This window comes from Mobula birostris, chromosome 2 (genome assembly GCF_030028105.1).
Source record: "Mobula birostris isolate sMobBir1 chromosome 2, sMobBir1.hap1, whole genome shotgun sequence".
Taxonomy (NCBI): Eukaryota; Metazoa; Chordata; class Chondrichthyes; order Myliobatiformes; family Myliobatidae; genus Mobula; species Mobula birostris.
The window spans coordinates 28,697,833-28,722,445 of NC_092371.1; the positions used below are offsets into that span (position 1 = coordinate 28,697,833).

Below are 24,613 nucleotides of genomic sequence, written 5' to 3' on the forward strand. Positions count from 1 at the left end.
GATAAGTATAGATAGAGTGGACAGCCAGAGACCTTTTACCCAAGAGAACAATGGTTAATATAAGAGGTCATAATTTTAAGGTGATTCAAGGAAAGTATAGGGGGAATATCAGAGGTTAGTTATTGATTTTTTTTAAACAGAGCATGGTAGTGGTAGGGGCAATCAACATCGAATCTCTTTAGTTTCACTTCTACCAGGATGCCCCACAACTACCTGGAGTTAGACCAGAACTTCAAATGGAGCAACACTAGTGCCCACTACAACTTGTCTCCAGGAATGAAAGGGTTGGAGCAAGAAACCTGAAGTCAATGTGAGTTGTATCCAGATTAAACACATTTATTCTTCCCAAGCATGAGGAACCTCTAGCATCATGCATTATCCAATCTCAACGTGACTAATCCTCTCCATTAAACACGTCCCTTCCTTCACTATGAGGAATCTCTGCCATCAAATAATCCCCTCCATCACTCATCCCCTTCAGTATTAGGAGTCCCTTCCATGAAATGCTCTCCTCCATCACTACAAAGTTCCCTCTTCATCACACACTTACATGAGGAATCCCTAAAACTAAACACATCTCTCCAGTGGATTTTCCAGCATTAACCCTTCCCTCTCCTCAATGTGACCAATCTTCTGCGTTGCGGCACGTTAAACTCATTGTGAGGACTGATACAGGATAACATTCTAAGTTTCTCGCCATCAGCCTGAACAACAGGTGTCTCGTGGTACCAGCCACACACCCTGATCACTTCCTCATTTGGATGAATGAGTCCAAGTCATTGTGGAGCAGATATTTTCTGTTTATTAACAAAGACTACATTAAAACCCACGTTAAAATTACATTAAGAAGATCAGCTGCTACTTCGTGTGGATACGTGATAGTACACAAGGGTCCCAGGTTGAGTCAGTGCATGACGTCAATGGGTCAGGAGTTAGCTGTGACATGAGGCTCAGGTCCACCAGTGGTCAGCGCACAGCATGCGATAGAGTTTAGGGTGCAGAGTGGCTGAAGATCATCCTTCTGTGAGATTGTGGATAGTTCAGAATGCGGAATATGAAGAACTGGGCCCTCTCACTCCCCCATGAAATGGAATATAGTCTACCACGTCCTTCTTGCCAGAGTTAAACACCAACTATAAAGGCTAGGTCAGAGGATGGGGGTATCACTAAAGGCAATAACCAGTATCCGTGCCTCATCCCTGATTCTAGTGGCACCAGGTATTACCTCTCTGACTGTTGCAGAGAACAAGTCAGTAGTTGGAGACCAACGTCACCACAGGAAGTGCTAATGGAACTCCATCTTTTCTAGATCAAATAAAATATGACAGAAAGAGAGAAGTATCAGGCTAATGTCAGCCCGTCTTGTAATTGTTCAGTGAGATGGCAGCAATCACCCGTATATCTGCCATCCTCGGATTCTGAATTCTGAGCTGTTCAGTCCAGCTTGTTCATCGACCCCACGGAACCTGCAACAAAACCAAAGAGTCAGAGCAACAGAAAATAGCTTCCGGAACACTAACTGCAACTTAATCAAGATCACTGGAAAACTAGTAAGCATAATCTAAGAAATGCTAATGACGATTATCAGCTATTCACTTAAAGGTGGAAATCCCCAGTAATGTCCTAAAAATGTTCTGAGATACATTACAAATCAGATACATATACAGCATCTCTTAAAATTTAACTATTCCCAGTCCAACACCGTACACCTCAGCCACAGTCTGAATATCTACTCTCTGCACGCAATATTACATAGAATCCTAACAGCAAAAATTCAGGCGTTTAGATTTGGTGGTAGCAAGAGACACAAGTTGCATCTAACTTATCTAGGAACGGTGGGCGAGAAGGTACTGAAGGAAGTAGATCTAACTCAGATAAGGGTAGCAGTAAGCTGGTACTGTAGGATGTGTGTCTATCCAAGGACAAAGACTCCAGGGTGAGTTGATGCCACAGAAGGTAGTCCAGACCAGGTATGGAGGGTTATTGTCCAGGTGCAGGTCAATGGGATTAGGTAGAACAGTAGTTTGGCGTGGACTAGATGGTCCAAAACTTCTGTTTCTGCTCTGTAGTACTCGAGGATTCTGTTTGCTGAGCAGGTGCTTAAGGAGAGTTCTCCATCCTGTTCTCTGACTGGGCAAGTTGGGCCAAGGAGTCGGGTTTAAAGAAGACCGAAGGGGTAGAGTGAGCTGAGAGGGGTCAAGGGTGAGGGAATGCCAGGGCAAGGTAAGATGAAAGAAGGGCTGGGGTGGGGGGGTTGTGGGCAGGTGTGGAAGGGTCTGTGTGGCATTTATGTTCCACTCTGGGCTCCTCAGATATCTATTCAGCCTCTTCTTAAAGGCATCTTTCCTGTACCCCTGGGGAATGTTTAAATGATATATGTACAGGTATCTGAATAAGACCAAAAGACAAAGCAGGAGAATTAGGCCATTTGGCCCATCAAGTCTGTTCCACCATTCAATCATGGCTGATCTTTTTTTCCCTCCTCAGCCCCACCCGACCTTCTCCCCATAACCTTTGATGCCATGGCCAATCAAGAACCCATCAAGCTCTGCTTTAAATACACCCATCGACCTCCACAGCTGCCTGTGGAAACACATTCCAAAACTTCACCATCCACTGGCTAAGGAAATTTCTCCGCATCTGTTTTAAATGGATGGCCCTCTATCCTGAGGCTGTGTCCTCCTGTCCTCAACTCCCCCATCATGGGAAACATCCTTTCCACATCTACTCTGTCTAGGCCTTTCAACATTCAAAAGATTTCAATGAGATCCCCGCCCCCCCCCATCCTTCTAAATTCCAGTGAGTACAGACCCAGAGCCATCAAACGATCCTCGTATGATAACTCTTCCATTCCCAGAATCGTTCTTGTGAATGTCCTCTGAACCCTTTCCAATGCCAGCACATCCTTTCTCAGATAAGGAGCCCAAAACTGTTCACAATACTCAAGGTGAGGCCTCGCCAGTGCCTTCTAAAGCCTCAGCATCACACCCCTGCTCTTGTGGAGTGGTGTCACAGCAAAAACCTTGCACTCAATGGCAGTAAGATGAAAGAGCTGATTGTGGACTTCAGGAAAGGCGGAACACATACCAATCCTCAGAGGGATCAGAAGTGGACAGAGTGAGCAGTTTTAAGTTCCGAGGTATCAAGATCTCTGAGAATCTAACCTGGTACCAACATATCGATGCAGTTATAAAGAAGCCAAGACAGTGAGTATACTTCATTAGGAGTTTGAAGAGACTTCGTATGTCAACAAATACACTCAAAACCTTCTATAGATGTACCGTGGGGAGCATTCTGACAGGCTGCATCACTGTCTGGTATGGGGGAGGGGCTGCTGCACAGGACAGAAAGAAGCTGCAGAGGGTTGTAAGTTTAGTCGGCTCCATCTTGCCTACAAAGTACCCAGGGCATCTTCAGGGCGCGGTGTCTTTGAAAGGCAGCGTCCGTTATTAAGGACCTCCAGCACCCAGGACGTGCCCTTTTCTCACTGTTACCATCAGGTAGGAGGTACAGAAGCCTGAAGGCACACACTCAGCGATTCAGGAACAGCTTCTTCCCCTCTGCCATCCAATTCCTAAATGGACATTGAATCCTTGGATACTACCTCACTTACCAAAGTGCATGACCATGCATTTTCCAATATCGTATTTCATTTGCCACTCTCTTGCCCGTTCTCCTAATCTGTCTAAGTGCTTCTACACCTCACCTGTTTTCTCAACTCTAACTGCCCCTCCATCAATCTTTATATCATATGCAAACTTGACAACAAAGTAATCTATTCCATCATCTAAATCTTTGATATACCGCATAAAAAGAAGTGGTCTCAACTCCAACCCCTGCAGGACACCACTAGTCGCTGGCAGCCAACCAGAAAAGGATCCTTTTATTCCCACTCGCTGCCTCCTACCAATCAGCCAATGATCTAACCATGCCAGTAACTTTCCTGTAATACCACAGGCTCTTAACTTGGTAAGCACCTATCAAAGGCTTTCTGAAAATCCAAATATACAACATCTACTGCGTCCACTTTATCTATCCTACATGTAATCTCCTCAAAGAATTTCAACAGGTTCACCAGGCAAGATTTTCCCTTAAGGAAACAATGCCGACTTTGTCCTATCTTGTCCTGTGTCACCAAGTACTCCATCACCTCATCCTTAACAATTGACTCCATCATCTTCCCAACCACCGAGGTCAGTCTAATTGGTCTAAAATTTCCTTTCTGCAGCCTTCCTCCTTTTTTAAAGAGTGGAGTGACATTTGCAATTTTCCAGTCCTCCGGCACTATGCCAGAGTTCAACAATTTTTGAAAGATTATTACTAATGCTCCCACAATCTCTTCCACTACCACCGTAGCATGCAGTTCATCTGGTCCAGGTAATTTAAGTACCCTTAGGTCTTTCAGCTTTTTGAGCACCTTCTCCCTTGTAATAGTAACTTCACTCACTTCTCTTCCCTCTCACCCTTCAACATCTGGCCCTCTGCTGGTGTCTCAGGGTTAGGGTTATGAGGGTTACGGACTGAGTGCAGGCAAATGGGATTGGCATAGATGGGCAGCACCGTGAGTAGAGACAGAGTGGGCCAAAAGGGTCTGCTTCTGTGCGTTATGTTTCTGTGATTCTATTTTCATTGGGCTCTGGGAAAAGCAGTTTATTCTGAATTACCCCTTAGATTTCTCTGTGACCTCTAGTTATGACTCTCACCACAGGTGGAAACATATTCTCCACAGCCATTAAAGAGCTCTGTTAGCCACCACCACCCCACCACCAGCCATTTCTCAAGGGATAAAAAGGCCCAAGTCTGATCATCCTTGCGGCAGTCTGTAGATAATTGAACGCAAGTACCAACAACCTGCCAACACCAGAGAGTGACACAGCGGAACTAAGAGGTGGGTGGGAGACAGACAGGAGAGCAGGGAGACACCTACCAAAGCTGTGAAGAATGAGCAGCCAAGGACAAATGTAAGTTGTAGAGGTAGACACAGAAATGTGGAATGAAGTTGTCACAGATATCCAGAGCGATGCATCCTGGCTAGGTTGTAAAATTGCCCACTATACAACTATTAACTTTTCCTGGAGGTACAAGGTAAAATACGTCCTTCAGGTCAGCAGGAACAGGAACCTGATCACAAAGTGGAAGAGCAGCTAACAATGTCAAGTAATAATTGGCTCAGAGGTGTTGGACGATGAACCATTTTCTAAGCACAGGACGATGGATCTCATGAACAAGATTTGTTCGAAAACCACATAAATGTAAGATGAACAACCACTGTGCACAGTGTGATCTACACACCCATTCTGACGACAAGGAATATAATGGAGGTTCAACAATAGATCAGCAGGTCAGTGACTGGAAATGACCTTGTACTGTAATGTGATGAAAGGTATAACCTGAATAGACCTCCTCTTGAGACGGAGAACATGCAGAACCTACCTCTGGTCAGTGTAACTTACCCCATCTCCAGTGATGCAGTTTCTCCCCCACAATATATAGTGAGACAGTTATAAGGACAGCAATGGTGAGAAAGACTCCCATGGAAAACGGACTCAGCACCTCCAGAATGGGGTACACCCAGATGGCTGCTATGTGGTAAATCCACAGCACCCTGAGAAGGGGGAACGACAGTACGGTTCATATCAACAAGATCAATCCTTTCCCACACAGTCACAGTCCACTGCTGACACACAAGTGTGTACCACCGACCCGTGGCCAACAACCCCAAACCTCACCTGTACATGCTCACCAGCCAACTGATCCACAGGAGGGTGGGCGGAGGGGGTGCCGTAAGAGGAGGGGGCAGGAAATGGATTGGAATGGTAGGGGAGAAGGAGAGGGGGGAAGGGGGAGGGAGGGGACGGGGAAAGGGAGTTGGGGGGGAAAGGAGTCGGGGGGAAAGGAGTCGGGGGAAAAGGAGTCGGGGGAAAAGGAGTCGGGGGAAAAGGAGTCGGGGGGAAAAGGAGTCGGGGGGAAAAGGAGTCGGGGGAAGGAGTCGGGGGAAAGGAGTCGGGGGGAAGGAGTCGGGGGGAAGGAGTCGGGGGGAAGGAGTCGGGGGGAAGGAGTCGGGGGAAAGGAGTCGGGGGAAAGGAGTCGGGGGGAAAGGAGTCGGGGGGAAAGGAGTCGGGGGAAAGGAGGAGCAATTAGATGCAAGGAGACAGAGCAAGAGAGGGAAACAGTGAGTTGATGAGCTGGAGATAATGTGTGCAAGTGAGAGTTGGGAGGAAAGGAGGAACAGAAAGGGGATGGAACAAGATAAACATGGGATAGGTTGAGAAGAGCGTGGGTGGAAAAGAAGGTACATAAAAGATTATTTATTCCCCTCCAAAAATGCTGCCTTCTCATCAACTCATGGTTTCTCTCTCTTCCTATATCTCCTTGCATCTAATTGTCCCACCCCTCCTCCCTCCCTCCCTCATTCACCACTTCGCCCTGCATGAAGTCAGAGCAGTCATAATATACCATGCAAACTAATTACTCACCACAGTAGGTAGCAGCTGCAGAACATAACAAGAACAGCAATGCCTCCCTTGCGATTGGGACAGTGATGCGGCACAGTGACTAGCTCCACCATCAATAGCAGCAGAACCAGTGTGTGCTGTAAAGGTAAAACAGGATCAGAGGTTGGAAGTCGACATTGCTTCTGAGGAGGGGTAAATCGTATTACTGTGTTAGGTGAGATAAAAATGGGGCCACATCTCCCCACCCAACCATTACCACCAAGCCAAACTCCAACCATGCTGCAAGAAGCCAAGACCGATTACTCAAAATGGTTGCCACATTCAACCTACCTTTTCTGTGACTGTAAGGAACTCAGCAGGTCAGGCAGCATCTATGGAGTTCCTCCAGCATTTTGTGTATTGCTCTGAATTTCCAACATCTGCAGAATTTCGTGCTTAAGGTATTTTCTCAAACTCCCTTCTCTCTTTCTACCAGTACATGCTCTGATGCTTCAGATCCCTCTCCTGAGGGGAACTATTTATTCCAACTCAGAATTTTATCCATCTTTATTAACTCTTCACCTAGTTTCCTCCACCCAAATGAAAACAACCCCAGTGGAACCGAACCTACCTCAAAGCATCAGTTTCCCAACTTCTGAAATCCCCATTCCCCTTGCTTGCAACTTCTCCAGAGTAACTGTAACTTGCTCAATTGTAACTTGCAGGCAGTGATCAAGCTGTGCTTGAACCAGTGCTTTATATAGCTCTACGAAGCCTCTCAATTTTATACATACTCTACACCAAGGCTATTATTTTACACCACCTTTCTCTCCTGCCCGTAATGTCACCGCTGTTTCCCAGTCACTCACGTATGAGGAAGACCTTCCCCCCGCCCACTTCCAACAGCTTCTAGCCCCATAATCTCCCGATGCTATACACCCCCAAATCAACAAGCAAGACTGTATATTGTTTCAGCCTGTCCATTTGCTCACAGAACCTGTCACCTCCCCCCTTGTACCTGATCTTTCTCTCATAGTTCAGTCCTTTTTCAATTGCATCCTCTGATGTTCATTGTCACTTTAAGTTTCCATTTTCACCATGGACAAGTCTCTCAATTCCACATCAGCACGGTCTGAGAACCTTTCCTTTCTCTGAAACGAGGCCCAACCAATTCTTCTTCCAACTGCTTCACCTGATTGAATATGTCTCACAATAGAGAACTTCACCTTCAATTCCACTCACTTTCTCCAAGTGAATTGGGAGAGCTGTTGGGATAGTTCTCATTTCAGTCATATTCAAGCTCCCTCTCTCAATTCACTCTGTTATATTGATGTTGTGTGCTGCTTTCTTAGCACAGAACTTTTACTGCCCTGCTATCACTTTCACATTATCAGTATTTGACTTTTCCCTACCTTTTTTTGAGCTCTCTACCTCCACCTCAGGTTATAGCCGAGCAACCATTTTAAGGTCACTGACTCCCACAGTTGTCTTGAAGTCACTTTCTTCCACCCTACAACCTGGAAGGACACCAGCTTATTCTACTAGTTTCTCTGTATTTATGGTATCTGTTCTGATAACATAACTTTCTACACCTGTGTTTAAGAAGTTTTCTGTTTTCCTGAACAGTGGGATCTCCTCTGCCAGAGGTTGTAGTGCTCTCAACAACATCTCCTCAACCAGCCCACTCCTGCTCTCACTCCACCTCCCCCATCAGAACACACAGAGAATTGTCTTTATGTTCACCTTTTACTGTGACAGTCATGACTCATTCAAAGTAATATCCTCTATAATTTTGGTTACCTGTAACAGGATGCCAACATCAGGCACATAGACCATAAATCCATGATACAGGAGCAGAATTAGACCATTTGGCCCATCGAGTCTGCTCTGCCACTTCATCATTGCTGATCCATTTCCCTCTCAACCCCAATCTTCTGCCGTCTCCCCGTATCCCTTTATGCCCTGACTAATCAGGAATCTATCAACCTCTGCCTTAAATATATTCAATGACCTGACCTCCACAGCCACCTGTGGCAAAGAAATTCCACAGGTTCACATCTATCCTTTTCAATAGTCTGAAGAGGTTGCTTCTCTTGTTACTCCCTTCTCTACCCTTCCATTACCACCAACTTTTACCCATCATGTTTCCACACAAGCAAAGTCGATGCAATATCAAGCACATTTGCTTCATCTGAAACAGGGAGGATTTCCCAGTGGACAGCTATATTAATTCCACTCCCCATTCACATTCCAATATGTTGGTCCTAGGCCCCGATGAGGCCACTTTCAGGTTGGAAAAGTAACAGCTTAGATGATGTTTGGATGGCCTCCAACCTGACGGCATGGACACTGCTTCTTCCAACTTCCAGTAATTTCTTCCCCCTCCCCTTCTCTCCTTCTCCATTCTGGCTCCCCTCTTACTCCTCTTCTCCTTACCTGCCCATCACCTCCCTCTGGTGCCCCTCCTCCTTCCCTTTCTATGGTCCACTCTCCTCTCCTAATAGATTCCCTCTTCAGCCCTTTACCTTTTCCACCTATCACCTCCCAGCTTCTCACTTCATCCTTCCTCCTCTGCCCACATACCTACCTTCCCCCTCACCTTCCAACTTGTAGTCCATTCCCTCCCCCTTCCTTTCCTGTCCTGAAGAAGGGTCTTGGCCCGAAACACCACCTGTTCAAATCCCTCTAAGGACAGTGCCTGACCTGCTGAGTTCCTCCAGTATTTTGTATGTGTTACTCTGGATTTCCTGCATCTGCAAAGTCACTTGAGTCAATGAAATACATGTCCTTTTACATTTTCCCTTTCCACCATCCAGAAATCCATAGTCATTCCAGGTGAAGAAGCAATTCACCACATTTCTACCTATAGTGTTTTTATATGACCCTTGGAGTCAGAGTCATGCAATATTTAATGTTAACTATTTCAAATAACCACTCCTTTATCTCTTTACTGATGTGTCTGCACACTTTTGTTCAATTAAGCATGCACATTCTCTTACTTTTCCAGGTCTGATGAAGGGTCCTTGATCTGAAATACCAACTCTCTCTCTTTCCCCACTGAAGTTGCTTGGCCTATTGAGTGGATCCAGCATTTTCTGTTCTTGTGTTAGATTTTATGCCAGTCTGACAAGTTACTGCTTTCAGAAGCTGTTAGGTGCTTACTGTTCCTTCGTCATCAACACCAGTCCATGTAGGTTTGATCCTACCAAAGGAAATTCATTAAGATCCTTACCCACATCTTCCTCCTCCTCCTCCTCACTCTAATAGGCCCTGCTCTTCACTCTACTCTTGCGCTTTTCACACTTATAATACCTATGACATAGGGGTACAATTACTCCATTCGGCAAGCTGGAAATTTCCTGCCAGTATTCTTTCATCAAGCAAGACACATCAAAGTTGCTGGTGAACACAGCGGGCCAGGCAGCAACTTTGATGTGTGTTGCTTGAATTTCCAGCATCTGCAGAATTCTTCGTGTTTGAGTATTCTTTCATACCTTTTTTGCTTTCCTAGTTTCTCTTCACCTGATTCTTTTTGTACTCTGTCAGGATCTTTGTTATATTAAGCTCTTGATGGTCCCACAAACTTTCCAGTATTGCCTTATTTGATGCTCCCGCACCTTGTTCTCTGAGGAAGGGTGACTTGATTTGCCACCTCCACCGTTTTTATTTATTTGTGGGAACATGCTTACACTGAAAGCTCTTAAACGTTCCATTGTTCTGACACTTATTCCAGCAGCTATCTCAGGTACTTTGGTTAAGTACCTTCCCATCTTAGTCAAATTAGACTTGTCCTAATTTTTAAAGTTAGGGTAATCTTTGTCCTTTCCACATCTATTCTAAATTAAACCAAAATATGATCTCTACTATTATAATGTTCCCCCACTAATAGATTTGCAAAGCTCCATTCTCTAAAATCAAATCCAAAATTGTGCAACACCCCCACAACAGCTTTTCCCTTTTTGGCTTGTTATACACAGGTATAAAAATGACTACTCCAGCACACTACTCACCATGGCATGGTTCAGCCACCTTGGGATTATTTGGTCAAGAAACTTCGGGTAAACGAGCTCACGGTCATAGGCGTAAATCAACCAGAAACTCATGACGACGAACTGAAAGACAGAGAAAAGGCTCAGCTCCCCATCTCCATATCCAGTGTCTGGATCAGACCCCCATGGAACTGTGCTGATGGCATGCATACACTTACAAAGCCCACAGGGAATGCCAGAGCCGAGAAGAACCAGTCCTGTAGGACAGTCATGCGGCAGATGATGTGCTGCATTCTTTTACCAGGCTGAGGAAGAAACCTCAGGAGATCTGTGAGGACACACATTCCAAAAAAACTGGTCTGTAGAACCTGGAGGGAAAATCATATGTATCAGAGAGAGATGTGGAATTGGAATATAATTGTCACATGTACCAGGGTACAGTGAAAAGCTTGTCTCACATACTTATTCATACAGATCAAATTATTACACACTGCATCAAGGTGGAACACAATAAAGTAATAACCATGCAAAATCACAAGTGTAATAAACTCTGCAGATGCTGTAAATCCAGAACACACACAAAATGCCTGAGGAACTCAGCAAGTCAGACAGCATCTACGCAAGGGAATAAACAGTTGATGTTTCAGGCCAAGGTCCTTCATCAGGATTGGAAAGGAAGGAGGCAGAAATCAGAACAAGATGGTGGGGGAGGAATAGAAGTTGATAGGTGAGGGATAAAGTGGGTGAATGGAGAAGGGGAGGATGAAATGAGAGGGCAAAGGGCTAAAGAAGAAGTCTGATAAGAGAGGAGAGTGGACCATGGGAAAAGGGAAGGAGGAGCGGCACCAGAGGCAGGTGATGGACAGGTGAGGAGAAGAGAAGGGGTAAAAGGGGAGCCAGAATGGGGAACATTAAAGGAGCGTAGAGGGTGGAGGGCAAAATTACTAGAAGTTGGATAAATTGATGTTCATGCCAACAGGTTGAATGCCACCCAGACTGGAGAGGGTTCAAAGCAGGATCATGAAAATGATTCCAGGATTGAACGGCTTGTCATATGAAGAGCATTTGATGGCTCTGGGCCTGTATTCACTGGAATTCAGAAGAATGAGGGGTGACCTCATTGAAACCTATCAAATGGTGAAAGGCCTTGATAGAATGGATGTGAAGAGGATGTTTCCTATGGTGGGAGAGTCTAAGGCCAGAAGACACAGCCTCACAACAGAGATGAGGAAGAATTTCTTTAGCCAGAGTGTGGTGAACCTGTGGAAATCTTTGCTACAGGCAGCTGTGGAGGCCAAGTCTAGGTCTGTTTAAGGCAGAGGTTGATAGATACTTGATTAGTCAAGCATGAAGGGATATGGGGAGAAGACAGGAGATTGGGGCTGATTAGAAAATTGGATCAGCCATGATGAAATGGCAGAGCAGACTTGATGGGCCGAATGGCCTAATTCTGCTCCTGTATCTTATGGTCTTACAAAATGAAGTATTGCTCCTCCAACCTCGAGAGTGGCCTCATCAGAGCAGTAGAGGGGGCCATGGACCGACATGCCAGAATGAGAAAGATTAAAATAGGTGGCCACCGGGAAAATCCCGCCTGCGGTAGTGGATGGAGTGAAGGTGATTGACAAAGTGGTCCAATCTACGTTGGGTCACACAAATATACTGGAGGCCACGCAGGAAGTGAAAGTGCTGCGTCTGCCATAAAAGACGCAGAATAACACTGCAGAATAAAGTGCGACAGCTAGTTGGAGTGCAAGTACAGTGACTCTTTAGATTGGGAGGTCTAGAGTCCACCTTGCTGTACTAGGAAAACATTCCAAAGTCAAAAGAGCAGAGATCGAACTCGAGAGAATCATAATGAGAATTGGAAAACAAAACAGAGCAAGTCACATATATCAATTTTAAAAAAAGGTCAAACACAATGCAAACACGAGGAATTCTGCAGATGCTGGAAATTCAAGCAACACACATCGAAGTTGCTGGTGAACGCAGCAGGCCAGGCAGCATCTCTAGGAAGAGACTGTACCTCTTCCTAGAGATGCTGCCTGGCCTGCTGCGTTCACCAGCAACTTTGATGTGTGCTGCTCAAACACAATGCAGCCTTACAAACTGGTCAGTGAGGATGGGAGCAGTGAAGAAGACAGTTGGATAGACGGGGAAGGGATGGCAGGGAGGAAGGTAACTGAGATAGGGGAGATCAGATGGTGGGACACCCATGGAAGGACGGCGGTAAGGCCAGAATGGTCACAAGCGGGACGGCTGGGAGTCAGGAGGGGAGCAGGTGCCGGAAGGGTAAAGTATAGAGGAGAGCGGGGGCAGGAGACTAGCTCACCATGTTGATGAAGGTGAGGTATTTCCAGTGGCCTCCGTAAGAGCTGACACCGAGGTGCCGGCCGCCGGAGGTGACCTGCAAATTCTGATGCACGGCCGCCAGGTACCAGAGCAGCGCCGCCAAGTGCAGGCCCAAGCCGGCAACGCGCTCAAGCGCCATGATCCCGGCCCAGCTTGTCCCTGGGACGGTGTGGGGTGGAGCGGAGCGGGGCCGGGGCGTGTGCCTGGGGCGGGGCCTGAAGCGGGTCACGTCGGGGCGAGACTTGAGCGCAGGCCCGCCCGGTGGTTGAGGGCGGGACCACCCACGTCTGAACAGACTGAGCTCGCACTTCCCGGCTCCGAGTCACACTCAGCGAGAGTCCCAGCCACGATTCCTCCCTCCCCATTCACTAGTGGCGCTGCATTTCCTATTTGTTCTTGCTGTGACCTCCTCCTCAAACAAGAGGAGTAAAACTGTAAACTGTGCTCTAGGTTTGGTCTCACCAAAGAACATTTCCTGACACTTCTCTCCGTCATGCTGACAACAGTCCCCAGCATCCAATTTGCCTTCCTAATAACTTGCTATATTTGCAAATTAACTTACTGTGTTTCCCGTAGGACGGTAGCTCTTGCTAGCACTCATATCCACCTATCACCTGCTAGCTCTTGCTTTTCAAATTTCCCATAACAGGTTTTCCCTGTCTTAGTCCCCCCTTTCCTTTATTTTCTCGCACTTCCTGATCTAACTAACCCCCGTCATCCTATACCTACAAGTGTATCTCCATCTGCCCATCACCCACGCACTCTTCCTATTGGTTCCCCTTCCCACCTCCTTCCCTTTATTCCATGTCCCACCCATCTCCTATCATATTCCATCATCTTCAGCCCTTTTGTCACCTCCATCTACTCACTTCCACTTCTGATATTATTTCCAACCCATCTGCCTATCATCTGCCTATCCGCTCCTGGATCTACTTATCACCATTATTGTTGTTCTACCCCTTCCCCTCCACTTTTGCTTTATATAATTGCTAATTACCCCTTTCTTTCCAGCCCAGATGAAGGGTCTTCATCCGAAATGTCAACTGTACATTTGATGCTGCCTGCTATTCTGAGATCTTCCAGATCTTTTTGTGTTGCTTCAGATTCCAATCTCTTTTGTCTTCAAGCATCAACGTTTCATAATCTAACCTCATTTAAATGTAATTTCGCTTTTCTATACTTCTTACTAAAATGGATAATCTCATTTCCTCATTTTGTTTTTTTTTATTTGCCACCTTTAAATCCATGTCCATGATATCTGTATCTCATCACTTACCAGATTTTACCATTAAGCTAGGGAAAGGTGCTGTAAAGAGACATGGACTGGACTCCTAAGAATGTTTCTTGTGTTACTGAATGATAACTCTTGCAAATAATTATAATAGTGTTGACTAAAATAACAAATGGCATAATCTGCTTTATACATGACAAATTCCCAAGTACAAAGTAATTATACATAAAATAACAAAGATTTGCATTTCTGTGGTCTTATTACCTTGGAGAAACATCCCTGGTTTGTAGATGTCAGTACATTCAGATACTAAGCATTCACAGTATAAATGAATTTTTACTTATCATTTTTTCTAAGAACATTATTCCTACGTCATATCACTAAATACATTATATACTCTTTACTGTCTTGTATCAGGTCTTACAATTTTCTTTTATTTTTTTATTTTTATCAGTTTTCTAGTCTTTAATTTCTAAAATTATTATTGTGTATTGTTTCTATTCTCTGTTTTCAGTTTAATGCCATCTGTAACTTCTTTAGCTAAACGTGATTCCAGTAGAGTCTACTTCTCGATGGAATGAGTGCCTATTGAGAATCATGACACTTCTCTTTCATGACAGCCACAGCTTTTCTAATCTTTATTTCCATGTGCTGCTATAGTGGGGTTTGGCTTGTATTTCCATTTCATTAACCAAGTCATGATTGTGCCAAGGTACGATGCCTGTTGAGGTTGTGACTCTGATTCAGTTATTGCTTAAGTTCGTAGGGATGGGAGTTAGAGGGTTAGGATGGGGTTTAGGGACGGGTATGAGGGAGAGTTACGGGTCAGGCTGGAGTCCAAGTCGAAGTACTCCACAGACAAAGGTCAGTGATCCCTGTGGATGGATGTTGGGTCAGCAAGTGCTGTGAATGAAGACCAGTGATTCCATCATCAATTGCCAAAATTTGTAGGCCCCATGTACAAGAGCTAGCAACACCCCTCTCAAGCCAACAAATCCCCTCAGGTTGGCAGGTCCACGACCTAAGTTAGCGAGTTCTGGGATCAGAGGTCAACACGAGTTCAGAGTTCGTGGCCTGGAGTTTGAGGTCTTGTGATGTGTGAGTCCTGGAGGTGATACCAAAAGTTGAAGCTCAGAGATTGAACTCTGAAGTAAGGCTTGATGACCAATGCCCTGGGGCGGTGTTTCCAGAAGTTGAAGGTTTAAACGAGAAGACTAAAGTGAGGATAAATACGTCTGTGGTATAGGTGCTGAAAAGAGTGGAATCTGAATTGCTGAACCCAATATTGAACCTTGAAGGCAAGAATGTGCCTATTAAGATAAATTGGGACTTGTTTCCTGAGATTATGATGGTCTTACTTTGGAGCAGTGTATGAGGGTGTGAATAGGATTGAGTGTGAATCTGCTGGAGGCTTGAGGCCTGAGGCCTGGCCTGGGGCTGTGTGTCTGCGTGGGTGGGAGGAAGGAACAGGCCTTGTTTTGCTGTTGTTGTTTTTGTTGCTTGCTTGTTAGATCATAAGATATAGGAGCAGAATTAACCCATTTAACCATTTGAGTCTGCACTCCCATTACATCATGGCTGATTTATTATCCCTCTCAATCCCATTCTCCTGCCTTCTCCCCATAAACTTTAATGTCCTGACTAAACAAGAACCTATCAACCTCCGTTTTAGATATACTTAATGACTTGGCCTCAACAGCTGTCAGTGACAATGAATTTCACAGGTTCACCACCCTCTGGCTAAATAAATTCCTCCGCACCAATGTTCCAAGTGGATGTCCCTCTATTCTGATACCGTGCCCTATCATCCTAGACTCACCTACTATAAGAAACACCTTCTCCATTGCCACTCTATCTCGGCGTTTCAATATTTGATAGGTTTCAATGAAATCCCACCTCATTCTTCTGAATTCCAATGAGTATAGGCCCAGAGCTATCAAACACTCCTCATACATTAACCCTTTCAATTCTGTCTCCAATGCCAACACATCTTTTCTTAGATAAGGGGCACTTATCCACTGGGACCTTCTACAGGGGCACAACTGAGAGCATTCTGACTGGCTGCATCACTGCCTGGTATGGAAACTGTACCTCCCTTAATCGCAGGACTCTGCAGAGGGTGGTGCGGACAGCCCAGCGCATCTGTAGTTGTGAACTTCCCATGATTCAGGATATTTACGAGGGCAGGTGTGTAAAAAGGGCCCGTAGGATCATTGGGGACCCAAGCCATCCCAACCACAATCTATTCCAGCTGCTACCATCTGGGAAGTGGTACCACAGCATAAAAGCCAGGACCAACAGGCTCAGGGACAGCTTCTTCCACCAGGCCATCAGACTGATGAACTCACACTGACTTGAGTGTACTCTATATTACATTGACTGTTCTATTTATTATAAATTACTATGATTGCACATTGCACATTTAGCTGGAGATGTAACGTAAAGATTTTTACTCCTCATGTATGCGAAGGATGTAAGCAATAAAATCAATTCAATTCAAAACTGCTCACAACACTCCAAGTGCAGTCTGTCCAATGTCTTATAAATCCTCAGCATTATATCCTTGCTCTTATATTCCAGTCCTTTCAAACAGAATGCTAACATTGTATTTGCCTTCCTTTCCACCAACTCAATGTTAACCTTTAGGGAATCCTGCACAAGGACTTACAAATCCTTACACCTCTAATTTTTAAATATTCTCTCCATTTAGAAAACAGACTCTATCTTTATTCCATCTATTGAAGTGCATGACCATACACATCTCTAACAATGCATTCCATCTTCCATTTCTTTGCTCATTCTTCCAATTTGTCTAAGTCCTTCTGCAGACTTTCAGCTTCCTCAATACTAACAGCCCCTCTACCTATTTTTGTATCATCTGCAAGCTTGGCCACACAGCCATCAATTCCATCATCCAAATCATTGACATATAATATGAAAAGCGAGAGTTACTAATATGGACCACTGTGGAACATCACTGGTCACCTGCAGCCAACCCAAATAGGCCACCTTTATTCTCACTCTTTGCCTCCTGCTAGTTAATCAATCTTCTATCCATAATAGTATCCTTACTGTATTACCATTGGCTCTTATGTTGCTAATCGGCCTCAAGTGCAGCACCTTGTCAAAGGCCTTCTGAAAACCCAAATAAACAACATCCACTGACTCTCCTTTGCCTATCCTGCCTGATATTTCCTCAAAGCATTCTAACAGATCTGTCAGGCAAGATTTCCCCTGAAGGAAACAATGCTGACTTTGGCCTACTTTGTCATGTGACTCCAGATACCCTGAAACCTCATTCTTAAAAACAGAATCCAACATTTTCCCGACAATAAACGTCAGGCTAACTGACTTATAAATTCCTTTCTTCTGTCTCCCTCTCTTCTGAAGGAGTGGAGTGACATTTGCAATCTTCCAGTACTCTGGAACCATTACAGAATTAGTGATTCTTGAAAGATCATAACTAATGCAATTTCTTCGGGTACCTCATTCAGAACCCTGGAATGTAGTCTATCTAGTCCACATGACTTATCTTCCACAATGAAGACTGACACAAAATATTTATCAACTTCATCTGCCATTCTTTTATTCCCCCTCCCATTACTACCTCTCCTATGTCATTGTCCATCAGTTTAATATCTATTCTCACCTCTCTTTTTCTCGTCATATATCTAAAAACTATTTTGGTATCCTTTTTGATATTATTGGCTAGTTTACCTTCATATTTCATCTTTTTCCTCCTTATAGCTTTTTTGGTTGTCTTCTGTTGGTTTATAAATACTACCCAATTTTCTAACTTCCCACTAATTTTTGCAATATTATACGCCTTCTCTTTTGCTTTTTGCCGTCTTTGACATCCCTTTTCAGCCACAGTTGCCTCATCCTCCCTTTAGAATACTTCTTCATCTTAGGGATGTATCTATGCTGTGTCTTCCAAATTGTCCCCAGAAACTCCAGCCATTTTTGTTCTGCCGTCTTTCCTGGTAGTGTCCCCTTCCAATCAACTTTGGCCAACTCCTCTCTCATGCCTCTGTAATTCCCTTTACTCCACTGTAATGCTGATACATCTGAGTTTTTCTTCTCCCTCTCAAAATGCAGGGTGATTTTCATCATATCATATTATGGCCACTGTTTCTTAAGAGTTCCTTTACCTTAAGCTCCCTAATCTAATCTGGTTCATTACATAAAACAATCCGGAATTGCCTTTACACTAGTGGGCTCAACCACGAGCTGCTTTAAAAAAACCATCTCATAGGCATCCTACAAATTCCCTCTCTTGGGATCCAACATCAACCTGATTTTCCCAATCTACCTGCGTATTGAAATCCCGCATGACTATTGTAATAACACACATCAAAGTTGCTGGTGAACGCAGCAGGCCAGGCAGCATCTGTAGGAAGAGGTGCAGTCAACGTTTAAGGCCGAGACCCTTCGTCAGGACTAACTGAAAGAAGAGTGAGTATTGGCCACACATTTTAATTCCACATCCCATTCCCATTCTGACATGTCTATCCACGGCCTCCTCTACTGTAAAGATGAAGCCACACTCAGGTTGGAGGAACAACACCTTATATTCCGTCTGGGTAGCCTCCAACCTGATGGCATGAACATCGACTTCTCTAACTTCCGCTAAGGCCCCCCTCCCCCTCGTACCCCATCTGTTACTTATTTTTATGCACACATTCTTTCTCTCACTCTCCTTTTTCTCCCTCTGTCCCTCTGAATATACCCCTTGCCCATCCTCTGGGTCCCTTCCCCTTATCTTTCTTCCCGGACCTCCTGTCCCATGATCCTCTCGTATCCCTTTTGCCTATCACCTGTCCAGCTCTTGGCTCTTTTCCTTCCCCCCCGTCTTCTCCTATCATTTTGGATTTCCCCCTCCTCCTCCAACTTTCAAATCCCTTACTCACTCTTCCTTCAGTTAGTCCTGACGAAGGGTCTTGGCCTGAAACGTCGACTGCACCTCTTCCTACAGATGCTGCCTGGCCTGCTGCGTTCACCAGCAACTTTGATGTGTGTTGCTTGAATTTCCAGCATCTGCAGAATTCCTGTTGTTGACTATTGTAATATGGCCCTTTCTACATGCCTTTTCTATCTCCTGATGCAATTTATATCCCATATCCTGGCTACTGGTTGGAGGCCTATATATATAACTCCCATTGTGGTCTTTTTACCCTTGCAGTTTCTTAACTCTACTGTCAAGGATTTTACATCTTCCATTCCTATTCTACCTCTTTCTAAGAATTTGATTTCATTTTTACCAACAGACCCATGCTGCCCCCTCTGTCTACCTGCTTGTCATTTCGATACAATGTGTCTTTGGATGTTAAACTCCCAACTATGATTTTCTTTCAGCCACAACTTGTCGATGCTTACAAAGCATCAGTCTCTAACTGATCCTCTACTTTATTCCACGGACGATGTGCATTCAAATATAACACTCCCAGTCTTGTATTCATCACCCTTTTCAATTTTGTCCCCATGTTGCACTTCAACTTATCCCACAGACTGTAATTTTGCCCTATCTTCTGTCTGTCCTTCCTCACAGTCTCACTACACAATGCATCAACTTGTATATCAACTGCCCCATCGTCAGACTTATTACTCTGGTTTTAATCCCCCTGCCAAATTAGTTTAAACCCTCCCCAATTGCTTTGGCAAACCAGCCCGCAAGGGTATTGGTCCCCGTTGGGTTCAGGTGTAACCCGTCCTTTTCGTACAGGCCAAACCCTCCCCAGAAGAGATTGCAATGATCCTGAGATCTGAAACCCCACTCCCTGCAACACTTCCTCAGCCACTCATTCATCTTATTCCTGCCCTGGCACTGGGAGTTACCAAGAGATTACTACCTTGGAGGTCCTGCTCTTCAGCCTCTTCCCTCACTCCCTACTCTCAGTGCGCAGGACCTCTTCCCCTTTTCTATCTATGTGCTCTGTGTTGTTCTGCCGAGCTGTGTTGGTGACACTTGCTTTGGTTGGTTGGTTGGGTGTGTTGATTGTTAATACAAATAACACACTTCACTGTGTGTTTCAATGGCCACATGAGAGGTAAACATGAATCTTGAATCGTCAGATTTAAAATGATCCAGTCTCACATGTGAACTCAACAGAAGAATCACCCAAAGTGGTGATGCTGCCTGGGTTTGGTGGAAGAAGTAAGTCAGTGTGTTGCCTGGAAAGTGTGCTTACACTCCTGGACACCGGGAGTGGGGAAGGAGAAAGATATCTTCTCTACTTGCATGGAAGGTGCTCTGAAAAGAAGGTGATCCAGGACAGTGGTGCTGAGCAAAAGGGAAAGGGAAGCTATATTTGGTGGTAGTTGGGGAGACTGATTTCCCTTTATATCTGACCAGTGAACTGCATCAGGAGCCTGAGCTGGTTCCAGTGTTCCCAATCTTAGAGTCGCTGTCAACCCATCAGGTACAAGAACCCTGATGAATTAATTACTCTACTCTCCAACCCAGAGATTACAAGTGATCAGAAGCAAGAACACGGGCAGACGAGCCTTCTCCACCCAGAGCAGGAAACATGTCTGATGTCCTCCCTACATACCGGTGGGTCACCCAGTGATCAGGATCAGGATCCCCGGCTGGTGAATCCTTCTTATTCAGGAATCCTCGGCTTACAGGTTTCTTCATGATTTTTCCTATCTCTCATAAAGACAGGGCTTATGATGGAAGCAAGAACCCTGCCTGACTTCTGGCTGACTGTTTTAGACAGCAGATTTAATTGACTATATCCTTCATTCCTGAGTGAACAGCATTAAACAATATCTTACTAATGCTAACATGCTAATCTTTTTAACTTTAATTACCACATTCCAAGCTTTTTACCATGGAATCATAGAATGACAAGAAAAACAATGCGGTGACAACAGAATAACAAACAAGTCTGTGGAGTAAACTGTTACTCCTGTCTGTAACCCCAATGTCACAGCAGGGTTACCAAGTGCATGATTTCCAGCTTGTTTTCCTCTCTTTTTCCTGTGTATCACTGCTTGGTGGTCAGGAAGAGGAATTTTGACTGTTTCTCTCCTTCTCCAACCCAAGGATAATTGCCAATTAACAGGAGCTAAAAATAAAGATAATGATTAGCTTTATTTGTCACATGTACATTGAAACATACAGTGAAATGCATTGTTTGCGTCAAATCAAATCAGCGAGGATTTACTGGGCAGCCTGCAAGTGTCATCATGCTTCCAGTGCTAACGTAGCATGCCCACAACTCACTAATCTTAACCCTTATGTCTTTGGATTGTGGGAAGAAACTGGAGCACCTGGAGGAAACCCAACCCGCTCGGTCATGGGGAGAATGTAGAAACTCCTTACAGGCAGCTGCGCAATCTGAACCCCAATCGGCAATCGCAGGCGCTGTAACGGTGTAAAGCTAACCCCAGAAACCTTCTCCAACCCCAGCAGAATCGTCGCAAGTCCTTCCACGCTCTCTGCCATCACGCCCTCACTGCTGTGTGGCACCCAGAGCAGTTCTCACACATGGTCCAGCTCATATTTCATAACTTCTTATGGTCTTGGGCAATAGACAATAAAGAATATATTCTGCTAGAATCACTCAACCACATAGTCTACCTGCCCTGTGACCTTACAAGGATCTTAGAAGGAAACAAGCCAGGTATAATCTATTGAGTACCCATATACACTACTCCTATTTTACTCTCCCCACATTCCCATCAACCCCCCGAGATTTTACCAGTTACCTGCACGTGAGAGGAGATCTACAGTAGTCAATTAATCTACCAAATGCGCAGATCTCTGGGATGTGGGAGTACGCACAGGAAAGCCACATGGTTACAGAGAGAATGTGTCCACTCTACACAGACATCCCTACGGATCAGGATCACTACAGGTGAGGCTGTGGCACGGTGCCACCCTGTGGTACTGACTCGATCGTGCCAAAAGTTTTGCTAAGATCCATGTGGACAACACTAAATATGATATTCTTAGTCAGAAACTGATCATTACTGTTCCTTTAATTGGTAAATTAGTGAATTCGTTTATTATTGTCAAATGTACTGAGGTACAGTGAAAAACTTTGTTTGCATGTTACCCATATAGATCATTTCATTCCAACAGTGCATTAAGACTAAACAATAATAGAATGCGGAATAAAGTTTTACAGTTATACAAAAAGTACAGCACAGGCAGACAATAAGGTGCGAGGCCTTGACAAGGTAAATTGTGTGATCAAGAGTCTAACTTTTTGTACTAGGAGACCATTCAATAGTCTCATAACAGTAGAGTAAGAGACTGTCTTTAAGGCTAGTGGTACATGCATTCAGGCTTTCAGTGTTATGATACCATGGACTAGTCTCTCTGTCTCGTTCCTACACTCTGACTCATCTTTATTTGAGATTTGGCCCACTATAGTGATGTCATCTGTAAACTAGTAGATAGAGTTAGAGCAGAGTCTGGCCACACAGTTGTGTATGCACAGGGCTGACGATGCAGGCTTGTGGGGCACCAGTGTTTCAAATAATTGTGGCAGAGGTGCTGCTGTTAGTCCTTATTGATTGCGATCTGTTGGTCAGGAGTCAAAGTACAAAGTAAATTTATTATCGAAGTACATATATGTCACAACACACTACCCTGAGATACATTTTCTTGGGGACATTCACAGTAAATACAAAAACACATTAGAATCAATGAAGAACTGTGCACAACAGACAAACAACCAATGTGCAAAAGACAACAAAATATGCAAATAAAAGAAACAATATGAGAGAGAGAGAAAGAGAGAGAGAGAGAGAGAAAGAGAGAGAGAGATAGATAGAGAGAGAGAGAGAGATGGAGAGAGAGAGAGAGAAACATGAATTGTAGAGTCCTTGAAAGTGAGTCCATAGGTTGCAGAATCAGTTCAGTGTTGGGGTGAGTAAAGTTATCCACAACCGTACAGGAACCTGATGGTTGAGCGGTAATAAATGTTCCTGATCCTGGTGGTGTGAGCCCTGAGGCTTCAGAAGCTCCTTCCTGATGCCAGCAGTGAGAAGACAGCATGGCCTGAATGGTGGGGGTCCCTGATGAAGAATGCTGCTTTCCTGCGATAGTGCTTCTTGTAGATGTGCTCAATGTTGGGGAGGACCTTACCCGTGATAGACTGGGCTGTACTCACAATGTTTTATTCAGCGGGATTGGTGTTTCCATACCAGACTGTGATGCAACCAATCAGTACTATCGCACATCCTTAGCCGTCTGTCAAAATTTTAGATGACATGCGGAATCTTCACAAACTTCTAAGAAAGTAGAGTCAGTGCCGAGCCTTCTTTGAAATGGCACTTACACTGTGGGCCCAGGACAAATCCTCTGAAATAGTAACACCAAGGAATTTAAAGTTGCTGACCCTTTCCACTTCTAATCCCCCGATGAGGACTGGCTCTTGGGCCTTCAGTTTCCTCCTCCTGTCATCAACAATCAGTTCTTTTGTTTTGCTGACATTGAGTGAAAGGTTGGTGTTGTGGCACTACTCAGCCAGATTTTCAGTCTCCCTCCTATATGCTGATTCATCACCACCTTTGACCCAGCTGACAACAGTGTGTCAACAGCAAACTTAAGGATTTGCAAAGATCTACTTGCAAAGGGAGTTATTGACTCCGACGTCTAGGAATTTGGTGATGAGTTTGGTTGGAATGATAGAACTGAAGACAGAGCTATAATCAATTTTTAAAAAGTCTAATGTGGGTTTCTTTACTGGCCAATGCTCCAGAGATGTGTATAGGTCCACTGTGGACTTTTTTCACTAGTTGGCAAATTGCAGTGGGTCGAAGTTGTCTGGGATACAGGAGCTGACAAGTGCCATAACCATCCTCTCAAAGCACTTCATGGTGTGGACATCATAATAAGGTAATGTGCTTTGTATAGTATTCAGGAACGCTACCTTTTTTCCATAGATACCAGGATGACAGTGGGCTTCTTAAAGCAGGTAGAATGTCACATGAAGCAGGGTAGTGTTAAAAATGTTTGTATTTACTCCGGCCAGCTGATCTGCTCAGGATCTAAGGGACAAATGCTTACCGTGGGCTCACTCTTCGGAAGACTGATTTGGGGTCTGTAGCAGTGACTGCTCGAATGCATTGAAGCTGTTGTTGCCAGTGGTAACATTCCAATCTCATTCTGTTCAAAATGTGCATAGAGCACATTTAGCTCAACAGGAATGGATGTGCTGTTTCAGTGATGCTGTCTGTAATAGTATGTCAGCCCTGCCACAACTGGTGGTTGGTCTAGGGCTCGGTTTTAGACTGACATTGCCTGTAGGCATCCCTAACAGCTTTACAGAGTTCAAATCTCCATTTCTTATGAAGGTCTGATCAGAACGCAACAGTCCTGGACTTTTGTAGAAAGTGGATCTCTCAGTTCTACCACAGTTTCCGGTTTGGGAACACCCAGAATGACTTCACTGGTACACAGTCCTATACACACTTACTGATCATGCTGTGATGCTGCTGACATACTCATCGAGGGTAAGCACTGTGTATTGGAACACAGTCCAGTCTACCAACTGAAAGCAGTTGTACAGAAGCTCATCTATTTCCTCAGACTAGCACAGTATGATTTTCTGTAACAGATTCCCATGTTTTAATTTTGGTTTGTACACAGG

At 44.6% G+C, this 24,613-nt stretch overlaps 1 protein-coding gene across 1 annotated transcript; it reads right to left on the minus strand.

Moving 5' to 3' along the window:
• Positions 1–779: 779 nt before the first annotated feature.
• adtrp1 (androgen dependent TFPI regulating protein 1) lies at positions 780–12,985 on the minus strand. Its single transcript, XM_072239339.1, has 6 exons — positions 12,756–12,985; positions 10,642–10,791; positions 10,445–10,546; positions 6,477–6,592; positions 5,454–5,605; positions 780–1,466 (listed from the first exon to the last, which is right to left on the minus strand). Exons 1-6 carry the CDS (start codon positions 12,912–12,914, stop codon positions 1,435–1,437), a joined length of 711 nt encoding a protein of 236 aa, XP_072095440.1. The 5' UTR covers positions 12,915–12,985; the 3' UTR covers positions 780–1,434.
• Between the last annotated feature and the right edge of the window lie 11,628 nt (positions 12,986–24,613).

What these genes read in the sequence shown, in the direction of transcription:
- adtrp1 (XM_072239339.1), bottom strand. Translation starts at nt 12,914, where the DNA reads ATGGCGCTTGAGCGCGTTGCCGGCTTGGGCCTGCACTTGGCGGCGCTG. An exon ending in TGGCATTCCCTGTGGGCTTT is followed by an intron (nt 10,547 to 10,641) that starts GTAAGTGTATGC and finishes TCTGTCTTTCAG; the next exon opens with TTCGTCGTCATGAGTTTCTG. An exon ending in GGTGGCTGAACCATGCCATG is followed by an intron (nt 6,593 to 10,444) that starts GTGAGTAGTGTG and finishes TTACCTTTACAG; the next exon opens with CACACACTGGTTCTGCTGCT.